Source organism: Trichoplusia ni, chromosome 9 (genome assembly GCF_003590095.1).
Source record: "Trichoplusia ni isolate ovarian cell line Hi5 chromosome 9, tn1, whole genome shotgun sequence".
NCBI classification, from domain to species: Eukaryota; Metazoa; Arthropoda; class Insecta; order Lepidoptera; family Noctuidae; genus Trichoplusia; species Trichoplusia ni.
This window is the reverse complement of record NC_039486.1, coordinates 12,983,060-13,010,723: the sequence shown is the minus strand read 5'-3', so window position 1 is coordinate 13,010,723 and position 27,664 is coordinate 12,983,060. Positions and strand designations below refer to the sequence as shown.

General features: G+C 32.8%; 3 protein-coding genes across 4 annotated transcripts in view; 1 reads left to right on the top strand and 2 right to left on the bottom strand.

The window, feature by feature from the left end:
• The window catches only part of LOC113497233 (ATP-binding cassette sub-family G member 4), a 28,433-nt gene extending 21,981 nt beyond the window's left edge, over window positions 1–6,452 (bottom strand). The window contains exons 1-2 of one of the 2 annotated variants that reach the window (XM_026876693.1): window positions 6,272–6,452; window positions 4,371–4,498 (exon numbers count right to left, since the gene is read on the bottom strand). In XM_026876693.1, the coding sequence (XP_026732494.1) occupies window positions 4,371–4,498; window positions 6,272–6,303 (160 nt within the window). In that variant the 5' untranslated portion in view covers window positions 6,304–6,452. Of the gene's footprint in view, window positions 1–4,370; window positions 4,718–6,271 lie in introns of those variants that run through there. The other variant, XM_026876691.1, reaches the window with a different exon arrangement.
• Window positions 6,453–7,608: 1,156 nt separating this feature from the next.
• LOC113497240 (etoposide-induced protein 2.4 homolog) lies at window positions 7,609–14,103 on the top strand. Its single transcript, XM_026876701.1, has 7 exons — window positions 7,609–7,780; window positions 7,867–8,027; window positions 8,769–9,024; window positions 10,593–10,712; window positions 11,077–11,300; window positions 13,183–13,254; window positions 13,730–14,103. The coding sequence occupies exons 1-7, from the start codon at window positions 7,766–7,768 to the stop codon at window positions 13,830–13,832; spliced, it is 951 nt and encodes a 316-aa protein (XP_026732502.1). The 5' UTR covers window positions 7,609–7,765; the 3' UTR covers window positions 13,833–14,103.
• A 1,622-nt stretch (window positions 14,104–15,725) lies between these two features.
• On the bottom strand, window positions 15,726–26,740 carry LOC113497232 (equilibrative nucleoside transporter 1). Its single transcript, XM_026876690.1, has 7 exons — window positions 26,205–26,740; window positions 25,680–25,840; window positions 24,614–24,759; window positions 21,579–22,016; window positions 21,320–21,405; window positions 20,814–21,010; window positions 15,726–19,895 (listed from the first exon to the last, which is right to left on the bottom strand). The coding sequence occupies exons 1-7, from the start codon at window positions 26,430–26,432 to the stop codon at window positions 19,784–19,786; spliced, it is 1,368 nt and encodes a 455-aa protein (XP_026732491.1). The 5' UTR covers window positions 26,433–26,740; the 3' UTR covers window positions 15,726–19,783.
• Window positions 26,741–27,664: the final 924 nt, after the last annotated feature.

Genomic DNA, 27,664 nt, shown 5'->3' with positions numbered 1-27,664 from the left:
TAATTAAAAAGTATTCGTTTCTCAATTCGTGCCTTGACTATACGATAAGCATTACCTGTTCTTATCAAAAGATTAAGGTATTAATGTCAATTATATCTTAGTGTGTGACTATTTGACTTTCAAAATGTGATACGTTTGTCGATTGGTAAATTCTTCGGGAGGCCTAAACGATATTGTATTGTGCTACCCTTAAATAATAATTAGAAGTGAGAATGTGCCTATGACGTAGAAAAGTAGAGATGCTCTACCAGTAACTAACGTCAGTTGAGTTATCATTTCATGAATCGAAAATTCCGAAAAAGCCGCATTTTTCATACATCTTATTGTTTGATTGACTAATATTTAAACTGAGCATTATAGGAAAAAACTATTTTTACATGACTTATTATTTTCAAGCACAAGCTTAGAAAAGATAAAAAATAAAGGTCAATCTGTAGAAAAACAAGAGTAATTTTATTTGGGCACTAGCAACAGCAAATTAGCGATAATTTATCAATCAAGATGATAATTAATACATACTTGGTAGATGTAGATGACATTGATAAATTCTGTATTTATCAAAATTAATTATTTTGAGGGCATTCGCACTGCCGGTTTCATGTCCTTCTGATCTTTAAAGAGTATATAAAGCATTCATAATTTACAGCCTATTTTAAAAGCCTGAATTTTAAATTAAGTAAAATTTAAAACTAATAATGAATCACTTATTTTTTATGATTCATGAGTAATAAAGGACTTGACAGTAACTGTTGTTAGACATCAGAAATGTTATCAAGATCAGTGATAAAATTTGATGATATCGACTATATTGCTCTCTCGTCAGACAAGTGAGTCACATATTTAACACGAAAATATGTTTTAATACCATATACGTACTTCAAAAAGACGAAAATGTCCTGCACAATATTAAATATAATATAAGTTAGACTTACAGATGTAAAATCAAAAATACAAAAGGAATAATTGGAGTAAACCTAAACATAATATAAACCAAACAAAGATATGAAGTTACTCTGCCCATAAATAATACAAAGAACAAGAATGCAATAGTCCAAAGCAATGTTACAGATGATACGAGTACATAACAACAGAGACATACGACCGACCATAACCAATTACAGCGGAAGAAGTAAATTGTTTGTGGACGCCTACCTATACGTACGAATGAGTGTTTCCTTATCCGTTTCATTAATAAACTACAAGTCTGCCGGCCTACTTGATGCCCATCTATTGGACATTACAATATGAAGATAAAATACGCAGTTCTTGTAGGAAAATTCTAGGCAAACACAATATAGTGATGGCAGAAAACATGGATGAATAAGAAGTCATTTCATTGGCCTAGCCTTTTCCCAACTATGTTGGGGTCGGCTACCAGTCCAACCGGTTTCAGCTAAGTACCAGTGTTTTACAAGGAGCGACTGCCTATCTGACCTCCTCAACCCAGTTACCTGGGCAACACGATACCCCTTGGTTAGACTGGCTGTCAGACTTTTTCAAGCTTCTGACTACCTGTAACGACTGTCAAAGATGTAGGAATAACAGCCGGGACCCACAATTTAACGTGCCTTCCGAAACACGGAGGAACTCGTTATGACAAAGATGGTCACCCATCTACGGACCAACCGCGTCAAGCATAGCTTAACCTGTGATCGAATCACTTACGCAGTTATAGCTTAGCCACGAGCTCCTCCACGGATGAATAAGAAGTCATAAAATGAAATTTGCGTGAAATGAAAAATATAGAAGAGAAAATTAAGGGTAATATAGCCAAAGCTTTTTGTGGTGAACAGTGAACAGTACATGAGTTATTGGATGAAATACTGTAAACACTTTCAAACAGAGTTTTCTAAAAAAAGATAATCAAACTCTCCAAGCGTACTTTCACCTCTCAGATTAGTAACGATCAGTTTACCCGTTAGATTCGCGAATTTTGACACAATTTGAGACAAAAACACTGCTGCCTCTTTGTGTTACTTTTTTTGTTTTGTATCAAACATTGAGGTATTATCATCGGGTCTATGAGCCGGAAACGTATATATAAGTGCCCTAATTACCACTACACAGAGCTCTTGTGCGGGGACTAAATATACAATGACCAAAAAACTACCATAATAATATAGTTTTTTAAATTAGCATAATCACGCGCCGTGACGTTGTTTCGAAAGAAATCACGTGTAGGAAGGATTGCGACAAAATACCAAGTGTATAATTACTGGTGATGAAGCAAAGTCATCTAACTACTGTTACTGAGTCTAACCTTGGATGAAGTAGGATACTACACCTCGACAACCAGACATAACTGCGATTATAGTTACTTTGTTAAAGTGTTTGTAGACAGTCTCCACAAATTGAAATCATGTCCTCGGACGCAAGGATTTGGCTCGTGTCCCAAAATAAAGTCCACAAAACGCATCGCAATATTTCTGCCAAGTTTGCTAAAAACACAAACTGACATGGGATGAAATATTGGGCAAAAGGTTTATACGAAACTCAATAATGATTTACGGTTTGAATATTGATAAGGTTTAAAGTGTATTTAATATAAAAATATACTGTATTTTTAATGTCGAACAGATAACTTTCGGGTAATCGGTGGATGTCGGCTTCATGGTGAAGCAACGTAGCAGGAAATGAGGAAACAGAATTATAACAATGGGTTCCTTTGGTACGCAATCGGTCTGAACACTAAAACATCTGGCTTATGAAGACTAGATAAATTGCCTCTTATACTTGGTAATTATAATTATGGGGAACCATAAAATAGGAACATTGAAATTTCGCCCGTGGTACAACAATGCATCGACATATTAAACAAAGAAATGTGAGTTGGAACATAATTGGTTATACCCAACGCATACATATTTTTTGTCATATAATTCGTTTATAGTTTGTTTTATAATTCACAGTAAAGATTTTGTCACATCAAGTTGAACAAGTACATAATCATTGAATACCGGTATTATTTGTTTGGATTTGGTATTACCTGATTTATTATGTTAAGGAGTAGTTTGAAAGTCATAACAGAATTCTAGATGTTCAAGTTTAAAAATAATGTTATTACGATGGTGTTTTGATACTACCAGTTTAATACAATAAGAATCTGATAAACAAGAGTTGTTTACTCGGGGTTTTGTATGAACAATAAAACCTGATGCCGTTTATATTGTAGGTTTGCTGGGAACATTGAATATGAATTGAAGAAATATTTGGCACTTTCTAATATCATAATCGAGAGTTGGTGATTTTTCTAATGAATTACATAAGGAGAGACGTTGCATGGGGTCAAGCCGAATCGTATGTATGTCAAGCATGTTGCGTGTAGGAGATATTTGCTATCACACAGTATCAGATATATGTTTTTAGATTTAAGGCAGTTGTATTTTTACTCAAATTAACTTTTCTTCATTAAATTTTGTATTCGCTACTTATTTTCGTCTTATTTCGGGTAAGCACTGACTACACTTGTTGCTCACTAAACAACATTCAACCAGCATTTGAGCAAATATAGTGGATTTGGATCATTTAGATTTGTTTTAAAACGTCATCAGAATCTGTGGTCAGTTCTTACACTACCTACAAGTTTAGTGTATGAATTAGTGGAATGCTTGATATAGGACTTATATAGAGCTGATATCATTAAAACTGCTTAATCGATAAAGATAATATTTTATGCACCCCTCCGCTGTAATGTCGGTAAGTTATCGTCTGTAAACTGTAGCATCTTCACCACACGTGGATAACAATACAGTTTGTATTCAGTTAGTCAGCTTTATTATCGTTCCTTGCCTTTTTATTATCTTTCTCGTCTTCAGAGCCGTTGTGACACACATTCAGATCTTATTTATCACAATTTATAACAATAGCAAATGTGAAAACATTATGTGCCCAACTTGTTTACGATAGAATCAGATTATAACTTTTAAAAGAATTTAAATTCGGTTCTTTTTGTTTTTTCTAAACCTTGAACATAACTGACAAAAACTATTTATAGTTTAATTAATACAGATTTAATTAATACAAAAGTCAATCGTCTTCTTGGACTTTAAGGAAATATAATCATTGAGGTCATAGGTATAGATCACCTCATTAACACAAACATAATTAATGATTTAGACATCGTTAGAAACATTCGTTATCAATGTTCTTTTAAATAATTAACGATATTTACTTGAATGATGTTTACTTGAATGAAATAAATAATAAAAGTTATTCTATTTCTAGAATCCAAGTTAAATGTAGGGTCTGCTTTTGTTTAATACTTTTCTGTGTGGCAATTTTCAAATACTTGGGCAAAGGCCTTCCTAAGCGCTTCCTTGTCATCTTTTTGCTTTTACTGTTTACGAAAGACAATGAAATTAAAAACTTACTGCTTTTTCTTCCCTCCTGCACCTTGTAGGTAAGGTCCGTGAACGCCAAGTCCACCGGCGGCCTCTTCGGTAGATGAGTGAGGGTCTTGTGCTGCGCCGGGGTGATGGTCACCTTTAAACTCCCTTTCCTGTCGGAGATAATGGGCTTAGTGTCCACTGGCCCCGGAAGGCACGATTCTTTGTCCACTTTCATTTTGAACAAAACACAATGGGTTTTATTTAAACTAAGAAACTCAGTTGGTCATTCGTACGTCACAAAGAAGCAGATAAATGTGTGAATACGATTGTTAACACGCGCGTCTCGCGCCGATTCCGCGCGCGCACTGATCGCAAGCGAGCACGCAACTGAGTAGCTCCCCTCAGGGACGATCGCTGTGGTGACGTCGACTGATTAGCTACCAGTTTTGAACTTTGGCTTGTAATGGTCATACATCATATGGATGTTGTGCATAGCTTGCTTGTATGTGTTATGATGAAAGACAAAACGGGGACATAAAAAGGGTTCCCTGATTCTCTATCTCCACTCTTTAATGAGGGAGGCCTGTCACAATGCTGATAGTAGCAAAGTTTAGGTTTATCATTTTGAATCTAAATATTAACTCTGAAAATGCGTTTGGATTTTTTTATTCATTTTATATTTAGAACAAGGAAATAACAACATATACATTGTAAATGTAGTCATGATTGTATAAAAAGTTTTTTCAAGCTAAATTAATATTGTTCAAAAGCTATCTATATCTTATACCTGCTACACACATGTTTGTACATACCTTCTTTTCAGAATCAGAATACTTAATTAAATAATCAACAAAGAATTAAAAGAAATTTTAATTAATAAAGCTAATGTCTTTGTCATATTTTTAATTTACAAGTCTGTATTGAAAGCCGTTTTATTTAAATAATAATGTTGAATTGCTTGCTCATTTAATTAAATGCAAAGCTTTTTATGCTAACTTAATAATTAATACAAGTAGACAGTCTATTTGAATATGTTTTTTTTTTGTTACTATGTTTTATTCTTTTAACGTATTTAATTACTAAACTTGTTTATTACAACAAATAATATTTTTAAAAATCTCAGTGTGCCATATTGCTTTGATAAATGTGCATATATCCACTTTTTTACTTGAGTCAGATTAGATTTTTTGTATTAACAACATTGTCAGCAAAAATAAATCTAAAGCATATAGAGAAAACAATTGTAAATTTGTTGCTAACCAACTTTGAATGTGCATTTAATTCTTTTTCATCTTTACTCTGATAGTGAGAGTAGAGACAACAGATCATAGACAATATGAGGGAAATACCAACAATTCTTGAAGTAACATTACTAAAGTCATGGAATTGTTAAAGTGCAGTACAAGGGGTATAGGTGCATCTTTATAACAGTAGGTGGTAGTTTTAGGTCCTTAATTCTACCAAGCTTTTCAATCAGTCATCTTAGGGATTTTCAATGTCCAATAGCAACATTAAAAGAAACAATACTCATGACTAGGTTAGTTCTCATTCATTTTTTTTTTTAATTGGGATGGTTTAGGCCTGGACTGGGAAAGCTATTAATAGTCCTACGTAAAATTATTCTAATCAAGTTTTATTCTAAAAGTCCTGACTTCAAAATCATTATTCAGGCCAGTTCCACAGTTTTCGAGACTTATATTACTTTCTACAAAATTTCGTAACGAAAGACAATAAACAATTAGCTTTCTCTTTATGTATGGATTTCAGCTTTTATTTGTGTAGGTAATGTAACACGGAATGGGCAGTTGAGTATTAATGCTTTATTTGATAATAACGCTTCATGAAAGATGTAAAAAATAGTAGGTCAGGTACCTACATAATGTTTAGATACGTTGCAGAGAACAAAGTTGCGACATACGCACTTATTTCGCAAGTTAACTTACCTCAGATTGTTGAGAATGTAGACATTATCCATCGTAACCACTTCATAAATATCCGAACTCGATAAACTACAATTCAAATTAACTAAAACAAAAGCGAATCGCTATTCAAAACAAAATAAATGTGTGATGGTAGGCCATACACAATAATTACGATACTTTCTCCAGAATGAACGTGAACTGTGAAGTAAGAGATGGCACGATTTACTTTTCGAAAGAAAGACTAGGACAGATATATTGTTTTTGTTGACACTGACAGCTGTTGCGTTTTTCAGTCATGTATATTGTCACAATCAAACTTTTTTGTTTTACCAAGTTTAGTGTGTTCACTTCACAAACCTACCAACCTATATTTATATCGTCATCACAATTTACAACTAACCATGAAACTTAATGAAATATTAAAAAAAAAAACATATTTTGTTAGCGAAACCCTTAAATTAATAACAATGAAAATACTAGAAGAGACTGAGATGATTATTTGATGTGAAATATCAAGAAATTTAGTGATCAAATGAAGAGTGAATCTTATTTTGAGTGTGCATTATTTTAAAATATTAAATAAATCATACACGCAAATAAATTTATCTCTTTCCTATACTCTTTTGTTTAATATTTCATAGTAAATTCATTATCTGAATTTAGTTCTATGGTGAAGTGAGCAACATTTTGAACAATAAATATAACAGCCCTAGACTATGTGTCAATTTAAATGTGATCATTGAATGACTATTTTACCAAAATAGTATCTTTTGCGTTTTAATTTAAATCACTGAACTATTTTTTTCAAACGGCCGAATAGTGTACAACTGGTAAACAAATTATTTTTAACAAAAAGAAAGATGTTTTCGTCTTTTAAGGCTTAGATAGCTTATGAGATCAAATGGCAGCGGTTTTACACCGAACAAAAAAAAAACACGTTAATGAAACCAGGAATGTAAATTTTTTTTCTGTAAATACGTATAAAAAATAACGGCTGCTCTTTGAAATCAGTAATATATTAAATATCGTAGTATGAAACTAGTTTAGCTGTGAAATATGATCTGAGTGTCCAGTTTTATTTTTTTCACTTTATCTTGGAAAAAATTAAATACGTAACTAATTTACCATTACAAAAAAACAATCAATTTCATCTTCCTTGCATAAGGTGAAATTCTGGTGGTCCACGCGAAAAGATTTCATCATTTAGCTATGTGCATCATAATACTTGAGACACATTTTTCTTTAAGGATGTCTCAGCCACAGAGAGCTAAGACAAGGAAAAAATAATGTCACAGCGAGGAAATAAGGCATGAATTGTAGAATTTCAAGTAGAATACATGGTCACACTGACTAAAACTACCACTCAGTTAAGTCAAAACAGACACTGATTGCTTGTCATAGTGACTGTATTTTTACGTAAATTTACGTCAAACAAAATTGAACAAATAATGTGAATAGCTATTATTGATAAAAGATTGAATAATGAAACTGTGAAAAAAATCATTCTTACTCAAAATGGAGAGCGTTACAGTGAGTGCGGCTATGTTTTTTCTTTGTTATTAGGTGTACTGTTAACTTATTGTAACTGTTCATTGTTCTTAATTTTATTGTTTCAGAATTTTTCTGTATCGCTTATCAAAGGTTTTATAGACAGTTTACGTGGTGTAACTGTACTATTATATTTAGATAAAGAGATTAATGAGCGCGCCCTCAGTCGCTCGCCACTGACGGAATTTGAAAACACAAAAAATAAACAAAAGCAACCAAAAGTTAAACAGTAAGTCTAATATTTAATTAATGGTAGATGTATAATGAGGGCAGTAAGCCACATTATAACAGTAGATGTGTTGGCACATTTTTGTAGTATGTAATTAATTTATAATTAACATTTTAGTGGACATTGTTTCAGTCTGTTTACTTACATACTATTATTTATTTAGTTTTAATTTTATCTCAAAGTAAAATTACAATATAAACAAGGGTAGTTTAATTAATTAAGGATAACATTAAAATTATAACACGCATCTTTTTTCTGCAATTAAATGTGCACATGTTATTTATTTAGTACCATGCTGCCCAGATATTTGGTAAATTAACAAGATATTTTATGTCCTTCACTACTAATAATAGTTTTCTTTGCTTTTTCATACTTTCTTTATTTGATACTGTTTCTAGCTGTACATTAAAATTTATTAAATTTTACAAGCAGTCACAGAATACATAGAATACTGTGACTGATTGTAACATTCACTAATAAACATTTATTAATAATAATTCCATAAATAAAAGAGTCCTGTAGAAAATTGTACCCCTAGATTTACTTTGTAAAGAATCAACAACTCTTTCCATATTGTTTGAAGCATGCTTTTAACTTTTGCACCTACCACACATAATTCTGCACCACTATTGATTGTTTGATTGAGTGCCACAAGCTATAAGTCTACCTTCGAAGTATTTCATGGACAAAATTTTAGCAATGACAATATTTCTACATACTAGCACAATTCTTTTGTTTCAGGGAATCAAAAGTACTTACAAGGGTGTTACAATCATGCATCCTAAATGGCTTTATATTTTTGCTTAGCATATTAATCTTTGAGTATGTGTTATTGCCGGCGGTCAAGTACTTAGTGACGGTGGTGTTCGGTCACAATCCGGGCGTCGCACATAATGTGTGGGCATGGATGCAGCCGTTCCTGTCCATGACCTTCCGCATGATATGGGTGCTTCCACTGTTCTTGTTGAGCAAGCTAGTCAACAGTTTATGGTTTCAGGTTAGTAGTATTAGTTGGGATTATGTTAGATTATCTAGGATTGTTGGACAAGTCGTGTTGATAAATAATCTCATGAGCAGAGCTGGGTAGAAAATGAATTGATTTAATACGAAAGAGACTACTCTTTTTCTCTCTTGATCTTGACATAGACTATTTGTTTGATACATTAATCAAAAAAATCAGTAGCTTTATTTCAAGTTTTATTCAGTAATCTTAATGTTTAGCTATAAAATGCCACAACAAGAAAATATTACAAAATCATTAACTATATTCGTCAAATAATTATTTTACCAGACGCAAAAATATATTATAATAGTTTAACTATAAACTTTCAAGATCTAAGGTCACGTTTTGACATCATCATTATATCATGATTAGTTCAAACACCGATTTGTTATTGTAGTCTAGCAAATTACGCAGTTATAGATATAAATCAAGATTTCGTTATGCAAATGACAATAATATTCTACTAGCCTTGTTATGCAACTTACTTTACAAAGAAGGTTATAGCTTTTTCTGATCAATTAAGTATGTTTTAAGTATGGTAGAGATTAATCTCGAAGCAGGAAACTAATCACGTTTGCTTGTAGTAGATATACGAAGAAAAGTTACGAACTCATACAGCCAGAATCCATGTTTATTTAGACTACAGCTGTATTAATAGTTACTCTGCACATTAAACAATGTGTGTTGTACTAAAATGTAATTCGGAAGTACTTGTTACGTACAGTTGCTCAATACATATTAATAAACCACATTATTTACATAAACTCAAGGTTTTTGTTCTGTATTGGAATGATTCGATGTTGTGCATGGACATCTTTGCATTTTATTTTATTATATATTAACGAAACAACATTTTTAAAAGCGCTAATTGATTAGGACTCCAGAAATCACGTTAATCCAGTATGAAGTTTTTTTACCTATGAAAGCACTGTTTTTGCAACAGTTATACCTACATTTCGTGTGGTATCAATCTCAGCACCAATTTCAATAGCATTCATTTAAAAGAATGAGAAAGAAAGTATAAAAACATACCCACAAGCACCCCTACCTCCATTGTTATTCAAACGTAAAGTAGACATATGTTTCAAAACAAAATATTATAGTCACTTAGGATTAAGAACCTTTTTTTTTAACATTATTAGAACTTCTTTACGTCCAGTACTATACCTGTCAACATCATCGGCCTAGCCTTTTCCCAACTATGTTGGGGTCGGCTACCAGTCCAACCGGTTTCAGCTGAGTACCTGTGTTTTACAAGGAGCGACTGCCTATCTGACCTCCTCAACCCAGTTACCTGGGCAACACGACACCCCTTGGTTAGACTGGCTTTCAGACTTTTTTAAATTTCTGACTACCTGTAACGACTGTCAAAGATGTAGGAATAACAGCCGGGACCCACAATTTAACGTGCCTTCCGAAACACGGAGGAACTCGCTATGACAAAGATGGTCACCCATCTACGGACCAACCGCGTCAAGCATAGCTCAACCTGTGATCGAATCACTTATGCGGTTATAGCTTAGCCACGAGCTCCTCTTGTAAACAGTTTTATATTTTTTTAGGATATAGCAGACAGCGCGTATCGACATCGGCGCGGGCGGCCGCAGTTCATGTCAAGTGTTAGCAAGATCATAGCTGACTCCCTCTTCAGTTTGCTGGTGCAAGCTTTATTCTTAGTACAGGTATTGTTACGATGACTCCTACATCAATTAATAAATCCCTGTACCTTATGGCGCTAGACAGAGGACCGCATTTCAACTGCAATCCAACTGCAAATTGCAGTTCAAATGCAGTTGACTCGACGGCAATGGAACTGCAAACCAAAAATGCAGTCCGATAGTTCGGCGTACTACAACGTAGTAAGTCAACACGTGTAGTGCGTAAAAAAGAAACTAACTACCTATTAGTGAAATAGACTACCACGTATTAGTGACTAGAATACATTATGTTGTCTCAGTAAAACTCAGCTTGATTGGTTTGTGGTCTTAAACCACCAGCCCCTACATCAATTAATAGTATAATCAGTAATCATCCCTTCCCTTCCAGAGTATGTTAGTCAGTATGTTACCTATAACATACATAGGCGAACTGCTCTGCCTGGTCCACATGTGCCTGCTCTACTCTCTCTACTCGTTCGAATACAAGTGGTTCAACATGGGCTGGGAGCTCCACAAACGACTGACCTTCATCGAGACCAACTGGCCTTACTTCTTGGGCTTCGGACTGCCCTTAGCTGTCCTGACGCAGATACCACAGTCTTATATTATAAGGTGAGCACTTACAAGTTACATAAAAAAAGTTCTTTCTATCTGCAGTCGCATTTTGTTGTTAGGTGCCTAAAGATATTGTATGAAGGATTGCAATTTACAACGCATTGCCATACAAAAAAACGCGGATGACAGCACGGCGGTTCAGGTTTAGTCAGTAAGAGTCTGGCACTACCCATTTCCTCCCCCGAGGGAGTGGGTGTCCATGAGGATTCCCCCGCATCAACCAAAAAAGGGTGCCTAAAGATTGAATGCTTAGTCTTGACAGTTAATGTTTATAAAACAATTACTTTATTGAGACGTACGACGGTGAACGAAAGTTTCCATTTAAATGTGAATTCAATTGAAGTAGGCCTATGATAAAGAAATTGTGAATTTTAAAGATACTATACATATGTAAGTACTTTGTACGCAGTAGTTGATACTGGTAATAAAAATACTGAAACTACAGATTAAAATTTATAACCAATAAATTACATATTATAAACTTATACCTATACGTAAAATCACCGTGAAGGTTAAATAGACTATAATGGCAAATTTATTAGCGACCAGCCCCGATATCGCACGGTTTCAATTCTAATTAGGTACACTACAGAATTTCTTTCACGTTATTCATCCCATTGTAAAAAAAATTGCGTCCATAAAACATTAGACAACAGAGTTATTTAAAAATGTCGACTAAATATAAGAATAATAAAAGAATCTGTATCAGCTACGGTTAGCAGCAAGTACATATTATGGACGTAAGTTCATATTCCATCGCGAATGTTGATAATTATCGATAAGATATTATTAATAGTGTTCGAACTATGATAATCATGTTTCAATACTTTCAATGTCATTACCGTCTTATATCACTTATGACGTAGCTACATACGCGTATGTAGCTACTTACGTTATATTTGATTGCTACCTTACGAAATACTAAAAGATGAACACAATAAGATTAAAATATTTGTTAAAATGATATTTCATCTAAATAACGTTTTTTAGTATTTTAATAAATCTCGTAATTTAATAACGGTTTACACGTATGTATCGGTTATATCTAGTTTTGGACTAAACAGAGCCCCCACTAATTAAAAAAAAAACTTGTAGGCATTTCTTAAATTCCTGTTAAATTAAATACTGCGCGCTTTATTAATAAGCCTGTCTATCTTTTTGTCAGAAAAACTAGTGCACAATACTTACCCGAATGTTTTACAAAGCTGTATATTTAATTATACCTTAAAGAAATTCTTTCGATTCCTTGACATTAAACACTTGTTCTTTCTTTCGGAAGTCCGGAAATGTCACTGTGGGGAAAATTAACTTCCTACCTTATTTATCCACAGTTAAATTTGTTCCGCATTCAATAAAACATTTCCATTTTACTTTATGACCTGGTATATGATATTGTACACCACATCTTTATATAGTCATTAAAATATGCTCGGTGTAAAACAAAGTTCAAGATTAAAGTGTAAAGGTTAACACGATGGCCCCAATTTCAACATAACTATCGCACTAAGTATCTCCTTATATGGTCTGGAGTAAAAAGACCTTTTGTCTTAAAAACCTGGGTTTATTTCCGGCTGGTACCAAATATTGCATATTGTAATAAGTATGCATACTCTACCTTCTTTAAAAAAACAGTGACGAATCAGGTAGCCATTATATTCACATAAGCATGTCGTATTTGAAAATAGAGCAAGTAACTGCTGCCCTAACTACCGTCTATCTATGTTCCCCTCCGATTTGAAAGCCCATTATCGTGGATAATTAAGTATTGCTATTTTTGTTTTAAAAAGTTGCATAAAAAGACTTAAATATATTTTTCGTAAAAAAATCACTTTTTTTTTGCTTTTATTAATAATCTTAAACCGTTTATTTCTATTTCCAGTGGATGCGTGTTCTCCATATTCTTCCCTGTATTTATTTTGAGCGGGAACGAAGCGACGCCCGTTATAGGGAGGTGAGTGATTTTATTTTTAATTTCTTTTGATGTCGCCCCAAACTAAACAGCAGCTGTGTCTACAGATAACATTTAAAACTTACTTCAAATAAAGATATTTGGGACGGTTGGAAAAAAATATCAGTAGAACTCGGTTTTAACCTAATCAATTATCAAAATAATATTAAAAATAGTCAATACGTAAATTTCTGACTTTCTAAATGGCAAAATAAAATTGCTCTTTTATCGGAAAAATTTCTTCTGAAAATTAGTAAATACATTAAGTAGAACAACAACATTGCACCTCGTTGGAAAAGGACACTTACGAGCTTGTTTGTTACCAAGAATCTCTATATCAAACTTGTTAACTAAAGGAAGCTACCAAATGTATTCCTCATCAATTATGTCTAAACACGACCAAAAATAACCAACAATTTTTCATAATTAGAGTCACTATTCAGTTTCAAAAACAAACGAACTATTTTTCTATTTCCAGTGAATACCCCCTTCGTCTATTCTCGCCGGTGGTGGCGATATCCAACGGTTTGTTCCGTTTCGTGCGCCAGGGGGCTGAGGTCGTCACGCAGCGCAACAGGTGACCGACAACTAAGCCCTAACTTATACTAGCGTACATTGGTGCAGGGTTGTGCAAACATAGTCTTGTGATAGTCATATTAATTACATAGATATATATTTTTTACTTGGTTACTTTGAGTTTACAATAGGAGACCTACTAGTACTTTCATAAAGTTGAAAGATATGAAAGTATGACACTTTTCTTTTTAATATGACCATCAATGAATACTGTTTAAAATATTGTCAAATTTAATTGCAAGTAGTATATTGTAAGCTCATCGTATGAACCGAAAATGGAATGTTTTTAGAATTGTTAAATTGGTAACACTAAAATAAGTGGCCAGTACTGTAGGTATATTTTTAATTATGTATTTTTAAACATCGAATGCTTATGGCGTTATAGATACAGAGTTGAAATGTTCTCAAACTCTTTGTAAAACACTCGATGTAAATGGGTACCTAATAGTTGTAGCGGTTGCCTTGTCATTCGTTAGCAAAAATCATGTACCTTTTAAATATTAAGTTAACAATCAGATACGATCATTGAGCAGGTTGGAATCAAATTGTCAGTTCTCCAATAGTTAAAAATGATAAGACAAAAAGAGCATCTGCATGTTATTTGAAAGTTGTTATACTAAAATGTTAGGAATTACGACTTATCACAATTGCTAATTAGTTATCACACAGCTGTCGTATTTTAACTTAGAGAAAAATAAAATTATTGCCAAGTAATATTAAGGGTCTTTTTCACTAATACACGTTTTATAACAGATTTTTTTTTTATAAATAATAGTTGACAGTTACTTTTTAACTCATATATATTATTTGCTTTTCAAACATTTCTTAATACATCTTTATAGTATAAGAATTCATGATAAAAGAAACGCGTGTAGTGAGACAGACCCTTAATATATTTGCACAACCCTGCAAGTGATTTTATAAACAGCAATATGTTGTCAGAAACATATATTTATATATATTGTGCTCATAAATGTTCGCGTTGCTCATATTGTTATGTCGAGGATACGGGGAGAGAATATGTTAACTATCCAATATTAAATTAACATTTAAAATGCATTCAATGAAATCCGAAACATATTTTTATTTTTAAATCAATTAATTCTTGGTACCTGATATTCATTTTTAATTTGGTATCCTATTATTACAATTTATTTAAAGTTACCTCCAAGTTTTAAATATAGAAAAGTGTGTCCAGAAATTCTTGTGTAAAATGTTGCCATAATTTTAAAATGAAGTTACAATTTAGCCTCCAGATTTTATTTATGGCTAAATTGAAACGGAATTTTAAGTTAATCGGAACATTATAAAATTGTAATCTTCACCGACTTTAACGTTGATAACTATTTTTGTTTGCATTATCGTGCACAAAATAAATGTTGGTACCTGTTTCTTTCCTATTCAACCATTTCCCAGGTTTGGCTTTCAACATATTTACTTAAGAAACTATATTATTGTTTTAATATTGGATAGTTTTCATAAGTTATATGATTAGTAAGTATATCAAAATGGTGCCTGGATTTATTCACATTTATATATTTAATGACTTGTAATGAGTGATCGCTTGTTAAGGTGTAATTATAGTTTTTATTACAAATATAATTACAATCATTCTCATTTAGAAATATCTAAAATTGTGATTGCTTTTTTTAAGTACATGACATTATTTATTAAACGGACTGACTGATCTTTTGGTGTTTGTTAATTTGAACCTTTATTTTCTATTTCTCTGCATTTTGATTGTAACTTGTATATAGTTACGCCTTTCTCTTACGTAAGGCACTAATAAAGGGTATTTTGCCTTTTTTATAAATAACAATGTTGACAATATGTTCATTTTATTATGAAACACAGCCTTCAAACAGATTGCCATGTTAATAATAAATGAAACTACAAAATTAAGTCACATAAATAATTTATTTAAATTCATTCATACTTCAACATATCACATTTGAAAATAAACATTTAATTGGGTACACTTGTCTATAACGTGAGTATACTGACTGACAGTCGTTATGTCAAATGCAGATCAACATCTGTCACCTAATCTCATGTTAAACGCTGCCATTGTAACCACTTGATTTGACAACAGATTAATCAACTTTGCAGATATTATAGTTAAGTGGTTGAACATTCATTTCTAAGGACTAATTAATTAAAATTAAAGGGAGGGATTAAACCAAATCTCCGATTTATCACATCAAAGATTTTTCACACCTATTATAATATTAATTATGCTATCTATGGAGTAACGATGCTGGTTAACAATATTCTTGTTATTAAGTACCCTGGTTTCCTATAAACGCCATCGGCCGGTCAAGTCAAGGTGATAATAGGCCTGTCCCTCAAGCCGAGTGACGTTTCAATATTATTCAAGAAAATGAATGTAAATAACAATTTGCCTCAATTACTCACTTGACTTGTAGTTTCTGTGCAATCAATACAGATTGTCGAGTGCCACTTGACTTGGGGAGCTCGCGCCTATAGGACACCATGGTCTTATGTCTTTCATATTTAGTTAAGACAGTTTTGCCAATATATGTATCATCTAACAATCAGCTCCTACCGTGTATAATATATTTAAAAGTAGGTACATGTATACTTAGAATGTTATCCACAAAATTGACAGATATATTATTTAATAACATAAAAATCCTATGATTTTATCACGACTTTATCATATTTAGTTGTTTATAAACTTTTTAATATATAAATTAAATTCCCTGTCTTCATATCATAAAACGAAACGAAAATAGGGCAATTAAAAATAATAGTTTATACATTGCACATATTTATAAATAAATAGTACAAAAAATGTATCTTCGCACAAATTGATTCAATAACAAATGCATTCTAACGAAATATAATCCTATAAGTTGTATACATAGATTGCGTATAGAGAAATTTAAGTTTCGATTTAGCTTGCAGGCAGTGTAATAAACGTAAATAGTAGTAATAGTACATAGACAATCTATCAAAAGCATTTGAAACAATCTCATCTGTGCTCTCATCACATTGTGGTCATATGCCGAGACATATTAAAAAAATAACAAGAAATCAAGAGGAAATATAAAATTGTACAAATATCAGGTAAATATAAATTGTACAAATTATAATGCATTGTTGTTTTACTCTGGCACTGATAGGCATTCAAATGCCATTTACTGCTTATAAATTATTTGTGTATGATTCATTTTCATTGAATACTATGAAATGAATTATAGTATTTATTATTTGCATTTTACTTGGAAATCCACCATTTACAAATAAGGTTTACCCGTAGGGTATTTCGTTTTGGAAAGTATGAACATTATAGATTCTTTTTATATCCCACATATACTTACAACAATACGATACAACTTAGGTTATGATATACATTCCTTTAAACTATACACATACAAAAGACAAAAATTATACAGTAACGTACATTAAATAACATGCATTATTCAATATGCTTGACAATGAAGATCAGAAACACAGCCTGTATTACAAGCATTGATGTATAAAAACCCCAGCAGCAAACTTAGCATCTTAGAAATAACACCTAAAATCTCTACACTGCATATTGTAACTGTGGATAATTTAACAACAATCATAAATTTTAAATTTATAAAACCCCCGACGGTTAAAACTTTTTCCCCTTCAACCCACCCCAAACCCCCACTTAAACATGGCTCGACCGAATTTTATTAAATGCAAAGAAAAACTAATTTGATATCGCTGAATCTGTTCGGGAGCTATTATGTCACACTTACGTCGAACTTATAATTCCTCTCTTTTTGCGACGGGGATTAAAAGGAACTTTAAGACATGGACATAAGGTTAAATTCTATATATGAACTGTCTGATGTATTCGTAACCAACACTATTATCTGACTTTGGTAGCTTTGTCGCCATATTGCACTTGATATGGTCAAATGTAGACCGATATACTCTTTATGTACTTTTAACTGAGTTTTGTTTGTCTGCACGATGCTGTGTGTGATTTTTATACATCAATGTGAACAACTGAATAACTATAAACTTTTTGGATAAAGCACCTGAAAGAAGGCCGAACTTAAAATCAGGTGTAAACTGATTTGAGTCGACAAATTTATATATATATAAACATACATAAAGATATTAAAACATTTGTAGAAACTTAACCAATCATTTGTCCTACTATAGTAGTAATTAAATCTAATTGAGATCTAACACATTACATACACTTAAATAATTAAATGGTAACGAATATTCTTTAATATTTTGTTAATATTTATTGCACTGATTTAACATTGATTTTTGTTACTCTTACAAATTCTGTAATTCTCTTAAACATACTGTTTGATTTTTCGTATAATATTACTGGTTTTATCATATAACGTTTGGTGGATTGAATTTAGAAGATTCAGAATCATAACATGACTTACAAAACTGAATATTAAATTGACTGTGTTGATTTAAGTTCATCTGACGTTATTAAATTATTGTATAAACTGCTCAAGAGCACCTATTCCTTTTTCTTATATTATAATAAAAAAAAGCAACCTCTAAACATTATGGAAGAGTAAAAAAAAAGAACTTCTAAACAGCTTATATACAAATTATACTTAAACTTAAACGGGTAGTTAAATAAGTTAGGAATGTTTTTCATTCATTAAATGAGCGTAATCAGAAGACACACAAGCATAATAAATATTTGTAACTACTTTGTCAATCTCATTATCGTTCGTCTGTAGTAAGGTCTTACTACAATTATACACCTTACTGCCTTGTTATAAAGTCGTTATTAACTTTAGTACTGATGTTGTCATGTTAGTCTCGTACACAAGGCAACGCAAGTTTTCCAAGCGACCAGAACCAGACAACCTCCGGTCTGAGAGGTTAATGTTGTTGGAGACTAGTTATCGAGTTTCAGAGACTTGTGTTGCCTTGTGTACAAATTCAACTTATTCAATGGTAATCTGTACAAAAGCTTACACCGATATATACTTCTTAAGTATTTGTTTGCTATTAACATATGCAGTCATTAGCTAAACTACTTTTTATTTTAATAAGATATGATACGGGAAGCAACGATTAGACTAATGTAATGAGGTAATTATAAATATTATATTACCAGAATAACACACTGAAATATATTAATAGAATGGGAATTATCCAGTTTAAACAAAACAAGAACATTACAAAATGGGTTTCAGTTATAAATTTTATTAGAAGACTGGGAAGTATGTATAATTACCTCATTACATTTTAACATTAAATAATACAAATATTATAAATAGAGACTAAATACTTTACACTCCTGCATTGTAATTCCAGTTACAAATTTGTAAGGCCAATTGTCTTTGTAAAAGCGAGACATCGCTACGTGTAGCGTGTTCATCTTTCTCGCTTTCGCAACGGCAACTTGGTCTAAGCGCTCACAGTATAGCAGAGAAATGTACCTTGTCTTTTACTGTGGAAGGCGCGCGTTCATATTACACAGAGTTACTGTTTCATGTCATGATGCAAGCCAGTGCCGCCCGCGGCCTAGTAATACTATCCTTTTGGTATATAGACACATAATGTTATATCTACATTTGAATTAAAGTATGTTAAAAACACGATCAACTTTCTCATGAAGCTGGTATATACATATGTATGTAAATATAATAAAAAAGTTTTTATTGATTAACAACAGTCTATAAAAAAGGAACAAACAGTTAGAACCTTCTTTATCAATTTGCCTGTTCAATAAAACGAATTAGTGTTCAAATTTTATAGTTTAGTTAAATGATTCGAAGTTCTAACTTTCATTGTTATCGAAACACATGGCTTGCGTATTATGTATCAGTAGTAACAGGTCAGTGACATGGCTTACTTTAATAGTTTGATATCATATTTGTATGATACGCTTTTGAATTGATTCTTTACTTATAACTGAATGTAGATATAACATTATTTCTGTCAACATACCGCTTTCGCTCCAGTCTGTCTACAATAGATGTACTAACAGCATACCGACAGCTGCCCCCACGCATAAGCCGACACTCAGCATCGTCGCGATCAGACCTGACGCCTTCTCGCGTTCGTGAAGTTCTACAACCCTGGAATGACATAAACGTATATTAAAATCAAAGCGAAAGTCGAAAATAATTTAGATAATAAATGAAAAAGGAGAATGACCAATAAAAGTAGAGAGAAACTTGTCCCACGTTCTTATGCAAAGTATGAGTATGCTAAGTTAGCTTATCTATATTATGTATGTATTTAGAAATGTATTAGTATGTCTATCAGTTGTTTAGTTCTTATTATGGAAGCTTGGCTTAGTTTGAGACTAGATGGCGTTGTGTGAAAGTAGTGAAGTATTAAAAAAAGTATTATCATATCGGCATTTCGTTTTGACATAATAATATGGCATTGGCATATTAGAATTTCATATGACCAGGAGCATACAAAATACCAACAAAATACGACATTCATATTCATTGCATGTCTAGTACATACATTGTTAATAGAAATTATTGATAACCTAATTAACTTATTGCCTCATAATATATAACGAGACCCCGTCGCGCGGCGGTCATATATTTATCGTAGAACCACGTGGCTAGTTCATACGATATACCTATGTATGTATGATGGAATAGCGGTTCGACTGCTGACTGACGAAACTGAAATATCTATTATCATACTAACAGCATCAGACTGCTCTCTGAGATTTGTGAGATCCCGGTGCTCGGCTCTTTCTTCCAAAAATCCCTATAACTCGTTTAGAAAATTTTTACTTTCATCAAATTTTAATTCTAATTTTACACCTACAAGCTTGAGCAGAGATATCTATTCCGACTGTTCGTTAAACCGATAACCAACATAAGTATATAAAGGAAGCGTATAAGCGAGACAGCGCTCTAGACGGAGTAAGGTGGCCTCTCGCTTCCACAATCGCAACGATAACACTAGCTAAAAGACGACGTATTAGGTATGTGGTCCATATTATGTACTTTAAAACTATCTCCACTTACCTGGTAGAATTGATCATGACGATATTGGTGAGGTAGCCGTTGGTGAAGGCGAACACTATCATGATGATGATGTACTCCCAGTCCCACAGGAACAGGACGGGCAGGTGCGTCCGCGGCTGAGCGTTGCACAGCATCAGCATCGGGACGCCGAACACGCGCAACACGCTCGCGCACGCTATTATCCATTGGTTCATTGGCTGGAAGTTATTGGGCAATGTGTTATAAAGTAATTTGAGCTTTAAGTATACGTCATTAAGGTTTTTTATCTGATCTAGCAGCCAATTTATAATGTTATCTTTTATATACCTACTAATCCCCTAACGAATTTGCTTTATATTTACAGGAAGGAGATCTCATGTACTGTTTTCAAAATCGAAAACTTTAGGCTATTATTCAAATGTTTCTTGCCAACTTTAAAAACCATGTCACGTAACTATTCACAAAGACGAAGAAAGTCTGATTGTAGTTAACTACTAAAAATTGAATACTTAAAATTCTATACTTACTCGTAATAAGAATCCGGCTACCAATCGACCAGCGTAATCACCGCAATTGAATATCAAATAGTTAACAACCGGTACGAAGAATATATCTGAAAATATGAAAGCACATATTAATAGATGGCACGACAGGGTTAGAAATAGCGAATAGGGCTCTTATTCCAAAGGTGTCAAAACAAAATAAACAGTACTGCTTAACTAAAATGGATCTTATTCCCATACTTTTAAGAGCTATTAAAAAAAACAGTTACACTTTAAAACTTACTATTCCAATCAGTTCCCGTGGTAGCTGGATGAGATTCAACGAGCACAGTAATAGCTGGATACACAGACATACTGATAGCGAACACCGCAAATATACTGAAGGCGTACACCCAAACCTTCTTGATAATCACCGTCATGAACACCTCCCTATGCCTGTTCGAAGCGATACCGCCGCAGCCGCGCAAAATGTGATATGTAAAGAAGTCAATCTTATACAGCATGATGTAAGAAATCAGGGATGTGATGACCATTATATCGGCTATCACGAAGTATATGAGCGCGCTGTGGAGTGGTGAGATCTTGAAGGCGAGAGATATGATTTGGGCGATGGCCGCGAGTATGCCGCCTAGAGATTGTCCGCTGACCACAGCCGCCATGTATTCCTTTGAGAATCTGCTTGCTATGCCCACCAGGCCTCCGATGAAGACCGCACTGGCAGCTGAAAGAGAAAGTTAAGTTAAGAATAATCCATCGTCAAAAAAGCCTGAGTGGTATCTGGCTAATTCTTTGTTATATATCCGAGTAGATACCTATAGGAAGAATTTCACAATTATTAACTACTTCGAGATGGAATACTGTGACCTAAGACTTAGGACTAGGCAAAAGTTAAAATACTTTGTGAGAAATCTAAATTACATTCGTAAGGGATCAGAAAAAGAAAATCTTTTAAACTTTGTCGAAGGTATTTTTAGATATCTGAGAACGTTGAACATAGCAAATAAATTAGCCGGTTATTGCACCTCAAATGGCTTCGAATGAAGGTTAAATCATGTTTTACATAGCAAAAAAGAAACTGGTTTACATCGATAATAATGTCACAGGGGTGACCGCATGTTATAGGCACTTAATTCCTACCTAAAACAAGGACATAATAAAGACAAGAATAGTGTAGACAGCTTCGCCTTTATACTGTTTCTTTTCAACGCACTTCGAGACGACGGCAGCGATTTGATACATCGGTCTTTCGTTCCCTATATCAGTCCAAAACAGTTTTTCTTTTCTTTTACAGCGACACGATATCGTTTGAGAGCTTGTGCCGTCACACATCTGTAAGTTTATGTACGTCAAGAATTCTTGGTATAAGGAGTAACTACAGTACATTTCGTAGTTCCTATAATAGGTACGTTTTTCTATGTAACTGAGAATGTAGTTGTCGGTAAGTCGGAATCTGAATTTGGTTTTTACGTAGAATACGTAACTAAAACAAACTGCAGGTTTTAAAGATAGCGAATATGGAAAAACCTTATCTCTAAGATTTATCACCTTTATTTGATCTGGCGAAACATGTCATCTAAATATAAATAAAAAATATAACTTTAATTTGCAGTCTGCAGTAAAAAGATCTTTATTGATTAGCTTAGGAAAAAAATACCTTGATCCGCAGATTTTATCTAACACCGACCGGTCGATGTTAATTGAGTATGCAACTACATATACATACATGTATATTTAAGTAGGTAATTCTCTAAAATAGACCTATTCACAAGCGGCAAAGCTAAACTGGAATAATCACAAAAACTAGAATAAAAACATTACACGGACACTTCGTTATTTGGTACTGCGTTTTTATTTTAATGTACCAATCGCATCTTAAGTAGATGCGATTGGTACATCGCATCTACTTAAGATGCGATAGGTCAGTGGTTAGGGGGAGCCTAGGCTATAACTACAGATTAGGCTACTATTGATACGGTTGGTTCGTGAATGGGTATCCATCTATGTAACAACGAGTTCCTCCGTGTTCGGAAGGCACGTTAATTTGTGGGTCTCGGCTGTTATTCATACATCTTGGATAGTCGGGACGGGTTGTTAGGGGCTACAGTTTGACAACCATTCTTACTAGGGATCACGTTGGTTAGGTAACTGAGTTGAGGAGGTCAGATAAACCATTCGCTATTTGTAAAACACTCTATATATACTGTAAAAAGTTCCATCCGTTTTGACTGGAAGCCGACCCCAAATATTGTCGTGAAAAGTCTGGTCTGCTGATGATGATCTACATAAAGACAAACAAGTATTTTTTATCAAGTATCCTTATCATGACCGGTCTGTTAAATAAATTCAATCATTTATCAAGTCATTACAAATTACAGTTTATATTATAACAGCTCTTTATACATATAGTAACGCGAGGCCTCTCAAATAACAACTATCGACTATCAACTATGTGTTGAAACGTCAAACTAATCTTAGTAAAACATTTAGGTCTAACAAGAGTCTGTTTATAATGCCACACGTGACCTAGATAAAGTTATCAGGTCATCAGTATACAGGGTAAAGGGAAATTTATGCACATCTGCATCTAATTTGCATGTTATTTACATTAAGATAAGACCGAGCTTGTTTATAACAGTTTGGTAAAGTGAAACTCCTTGAAAGAATTTTAAAGTTAGGTACACAAAGTAATTAGTCATAATTAGAGATTTTGATAGAAGTATGAGGCAATTATTTTCATAGAATTAGATAAGAATTTGTTTTTTTGCTTAATGAGAATATTTAAAATCATTTGTATATCCGGTTCCCTATAGTTATAGATTAAATGATTAAGACAATATGTAGGCAGGTATTTGAATATATGTATATCAGTAGATATAGGTGTCTTAATGTTTTGTAGTTTCGTGGACCACAAACTTTTCAGGCAAGAAAAATTAAAAATACGTGATCTACAAAACCACCAGGTAGCCCACTAGGATCACTAGGCTGTACCTGGAGACCTAAGACTGGTGATATCCAAACAGTTTAAATTGATACAGATTATGTATTCTAGTCGACGCTATCACTGTCATAAAAATTGAGATTGAGAAACAGATGTTATGGACATAAATTGAATGTGATCCTTTTATTTTGTAAATTCGTTGTCTTAAGCCTATTTTTGTGGATCCGTCAAAGTCGCGATTTCGACTCGGACTTTTAATTACGGGTGTCTTTGCTTATGGAGACTTTATTATTGATTATAATCATCATCATCATGATTATGATTTTTAGATATTGTGAATTAGCCAAAATATAAAACTGTATCATGTGGGTTACACTTACCAGTCATGATAACGACGGACACCATCGTAATGATAAAGAATGTGTTCTGCCAGTCATCTGTGTTCACCTGCACCAAAGAGGTTGTCACCAGAAAACAAATGGTCACCACTATCAAGGACCCTTGCAGTCTTGCCTTTAATGGTATCCTGAAAATAAATTATTTTAAGTTATTTTGTTTTACTTCATAATTAAATAGTGGTGTGGGTGTAGCAAAATCATTAAAAAACGATATTGAAGGGCTTTTTTCAATAAAAAAAAAACAATGAATTGATCTGATTCATGGCAGAAAATTTTCAGTTGCATTAAAGAAGCCATTTAAAAGTAAGTCCTTTAACAGGAATTTGATTAAAATTTTGAACTATTGCATGTTTTGATGATGTAAGCGTAGTGATATTTGTCTCACTGCAATTTATGGCCTCATAGTTCATAACAGAGTGATTCATTTAGCAACTAAACCATTAGTCTTTGTATTACCATTAGCAACTATCAAGTGAATAATTAATTTAAATGAATTTAATTAACTGTTTCTTAGTTAGCCTCATGTGATGGCTTAGAATTTTTTTAATGCCTTTACCTTTTTATAATGTATATTTTTAAGTTTATAATACTTTAATTATTTATCAGCATAATGAACAAAAAATAATTGAGTTACAGCACAAAAGTATGATTCAGTTCATGGTTAAAAATTTCAAGGTCTTGTTTGTTTAAGTTATCAGCTATGCAAGGATTGTAATAACAATTGATAAATCATTATCACCTTGTGTAGAACTAAAAAGACCTAATTCAAAAAAAAAAATATTTTTTCCCTTAAAAGTTATATACAATTTATTAGAGTATATTATTATTCTGTAAGTGGTAATGCTTGACATTTTGATAAGTTTTTTTCTACTTTACAAGTATTTTAAGAGTAAGTAGTGTTTCTATCTACTACAGGGCAAAGGTCCCTTCACTTGCCTTCTTCCTTTCTCTTTGTTATGTTTAAATAAATATATATCTATCATGAAATTCCCTGCTTTGGAAAGACCTCCCAACTTTGCTGTCTTACTGAGATAAAATATATACTTACAAGTGCCCATACAAAGAGTTCAGGATGAGAAATAATAAGTTAGGTATAGCAGTGGCTACATTCAGGTATGACGTGAACTCGGCCTGGAACTGTGTCTTCCGCACCATCGTAACCATGGTTATGTTACTCGGAGTTACATCACGGAACTTGTACATCCAGTACTAGAACAAACAACGATTATTTGATAAAATTAAGGTTAAAATAACATATTTATTTATTTAGTGAGATATTGATGACATTTTTTTTAAGCATCTGCGTATTTTTTTAGAGATGTACACATAATTAATGCCTTATTCAAGAGTAAAAACAATTATGTTCTTGAGGAAAATTTGTTTTTAGAAAATTTTCTTATAAGGGTCATACATATTTATGTGCTTATGTACAAAAGAAATTAATAAAGGTATTTTCTGCACGTCTAAAATAACGTTGAGACATAATTTCTTATTAAAAATACCAGAATCATGGCTGAAACACAAAAAAGACTGAAGTCTTACTATTTTAAAATGCCAATAAGTCTTTACTTACATCGTTAGCAGTGATCAAAAAATTCCAGGGCACTAGTGAAGTGACCCCAAACAAATAGAAGAGTATATAAACAATGCAGTAATTGTCCCGCGGCTGTTCGCCCGTGTCCAAAACCTTCGTCGAACATGAGTCAGTCACTAACTCTCTCTCCTCGGAATCATCGATAACTTCCTCGTCATTTTCAATATTATCTAAAGCTTCAGTGTTAATAGACCCTGCCGCGTCCATTGTCTCAACAAAATACTCTAAATATTTCAAATATTATTTTATTTGTAATCAGTAATCACTTCGAAGGTGTACGTCGTTTTTAAGCACTGTACTCTCTTTATATTACACACACTTTTGTTTGCCTATTGAGCTACGTTAACTGTTCCCTTTGCATTTTAGAATTATATTATTTTATAAATTCGTTTATAAGTTTGGTTTCTTTTGCTCGCGAATGTTTCGAGCCCGAGTTACGATCGAACATTGAATAACAACAGCTGTCAATAATGTCAATGCGTCAAATTCGAACCACCAACCACAGCGAACTGCCACAGATAATGTAGGTACTAATGAGGTTGATCTCGCGTTGTTCAATCATGTTTTGTAAATTAAATTGTGATTCATATTCGACTTACGTTGCAAGAAAATGATAAAACTATGATTCAGCTAGTTATGTTTACACGGACATTACGAAACGATGTGTGCTTAATTCATATTATGAAGTCGTCTCAAGTCGTACGAACATGTGTAATAATATGCGATTATCTAAATTTAACTATGAATCTGGTGTTAAAAAGCATTTGTTTCCTTATTAAAACCCTCTCTGGTTTTATTCAGTCTGAATCTAAATTGAGAATTAATCTGAATGTTAAGAACTTTTGACTGCTGTTGCTGACTGTACACTAAATTTTGATTGAAGGGGAAATGTTTTCGTCTTTTACAAGTACTTATTGATTAAATAAAACAATTTTTCATATGAAAATACTGTATTTTATTACTGTTTTTTTCATCAGTTATATTTCTATATTTGTCATATCAATTATTCTCCTAAAATTAAAATTTTCTATTCTTGTACAATTTACATTTAAAGCATGAACATTAGGTCATTATTTTATACATGTCTTCATGTAAAAACTTAGTAAAATATAAAATTATGTAAGACATACAAAAGATTTAATAAATATAAGTAATTACTGCAAAATAACAGTATCAAGTGATGTAAGATAGCATTTATCATTTTACAAATCAACACAGACCGTTTAAATGAACCTTTTGTAACATTTCGAAAACACCAACAACAATGTCTTTAAACAGAGTGAAATAAACGTCACTATATACGTGGCCATGTTAATTTGCAAAGAATAAAACCTCGAAAAGTTAAGATATAAAAGGATTGAACGTAGTAAATCTATTTAAACTTACACATAACTAATGTATATGGAAAGACTGTATCTTAAAACTAATTTAAAATTACA

Excerpts from the sequence above, each read along its gene's own strand:
- LOC113497232 (XM_026876690.1), bottom strand. The coding sequence starts at position 26,432 with ATGGACGCGGCAGGGTCTATTAACACTGAAGCTTTAGATAATATTGAA. Across the intron at positions 24,760-25,679 it reads AACTCTTTGTATGGGCACTT|GATACCATTAAAGGCAAGAC; the intron begins GTAAGTATATAT and ends ATTTATTTTCAG. Across the intron at positions 22,017-24,613 it reads GTCCGTCGTTATCATGACTG|CTGCCAGTGCGGTCTTCATC; the intron begins GTAAGTGTAACC and ends TTTCTCTTTCAG.
- LOC113497240 (XM_026876701.1), top strand. Across the intron at positions 10,713-11,076 it reads AAGCTTTATTCTTAGTACAG|AGTATGTTAGTCAGTATGTT; the intron begins GTATTGTTACGA and ends CTTCCCTTCCAG. Across the intron at positions 11,301-13,182 it reads CCACAGTCTTATATTATAAG|TGGATGCGTGTTCTCCATAT; the intron begins GTGAGCACTTAC and ends TTCTATTTCCAG.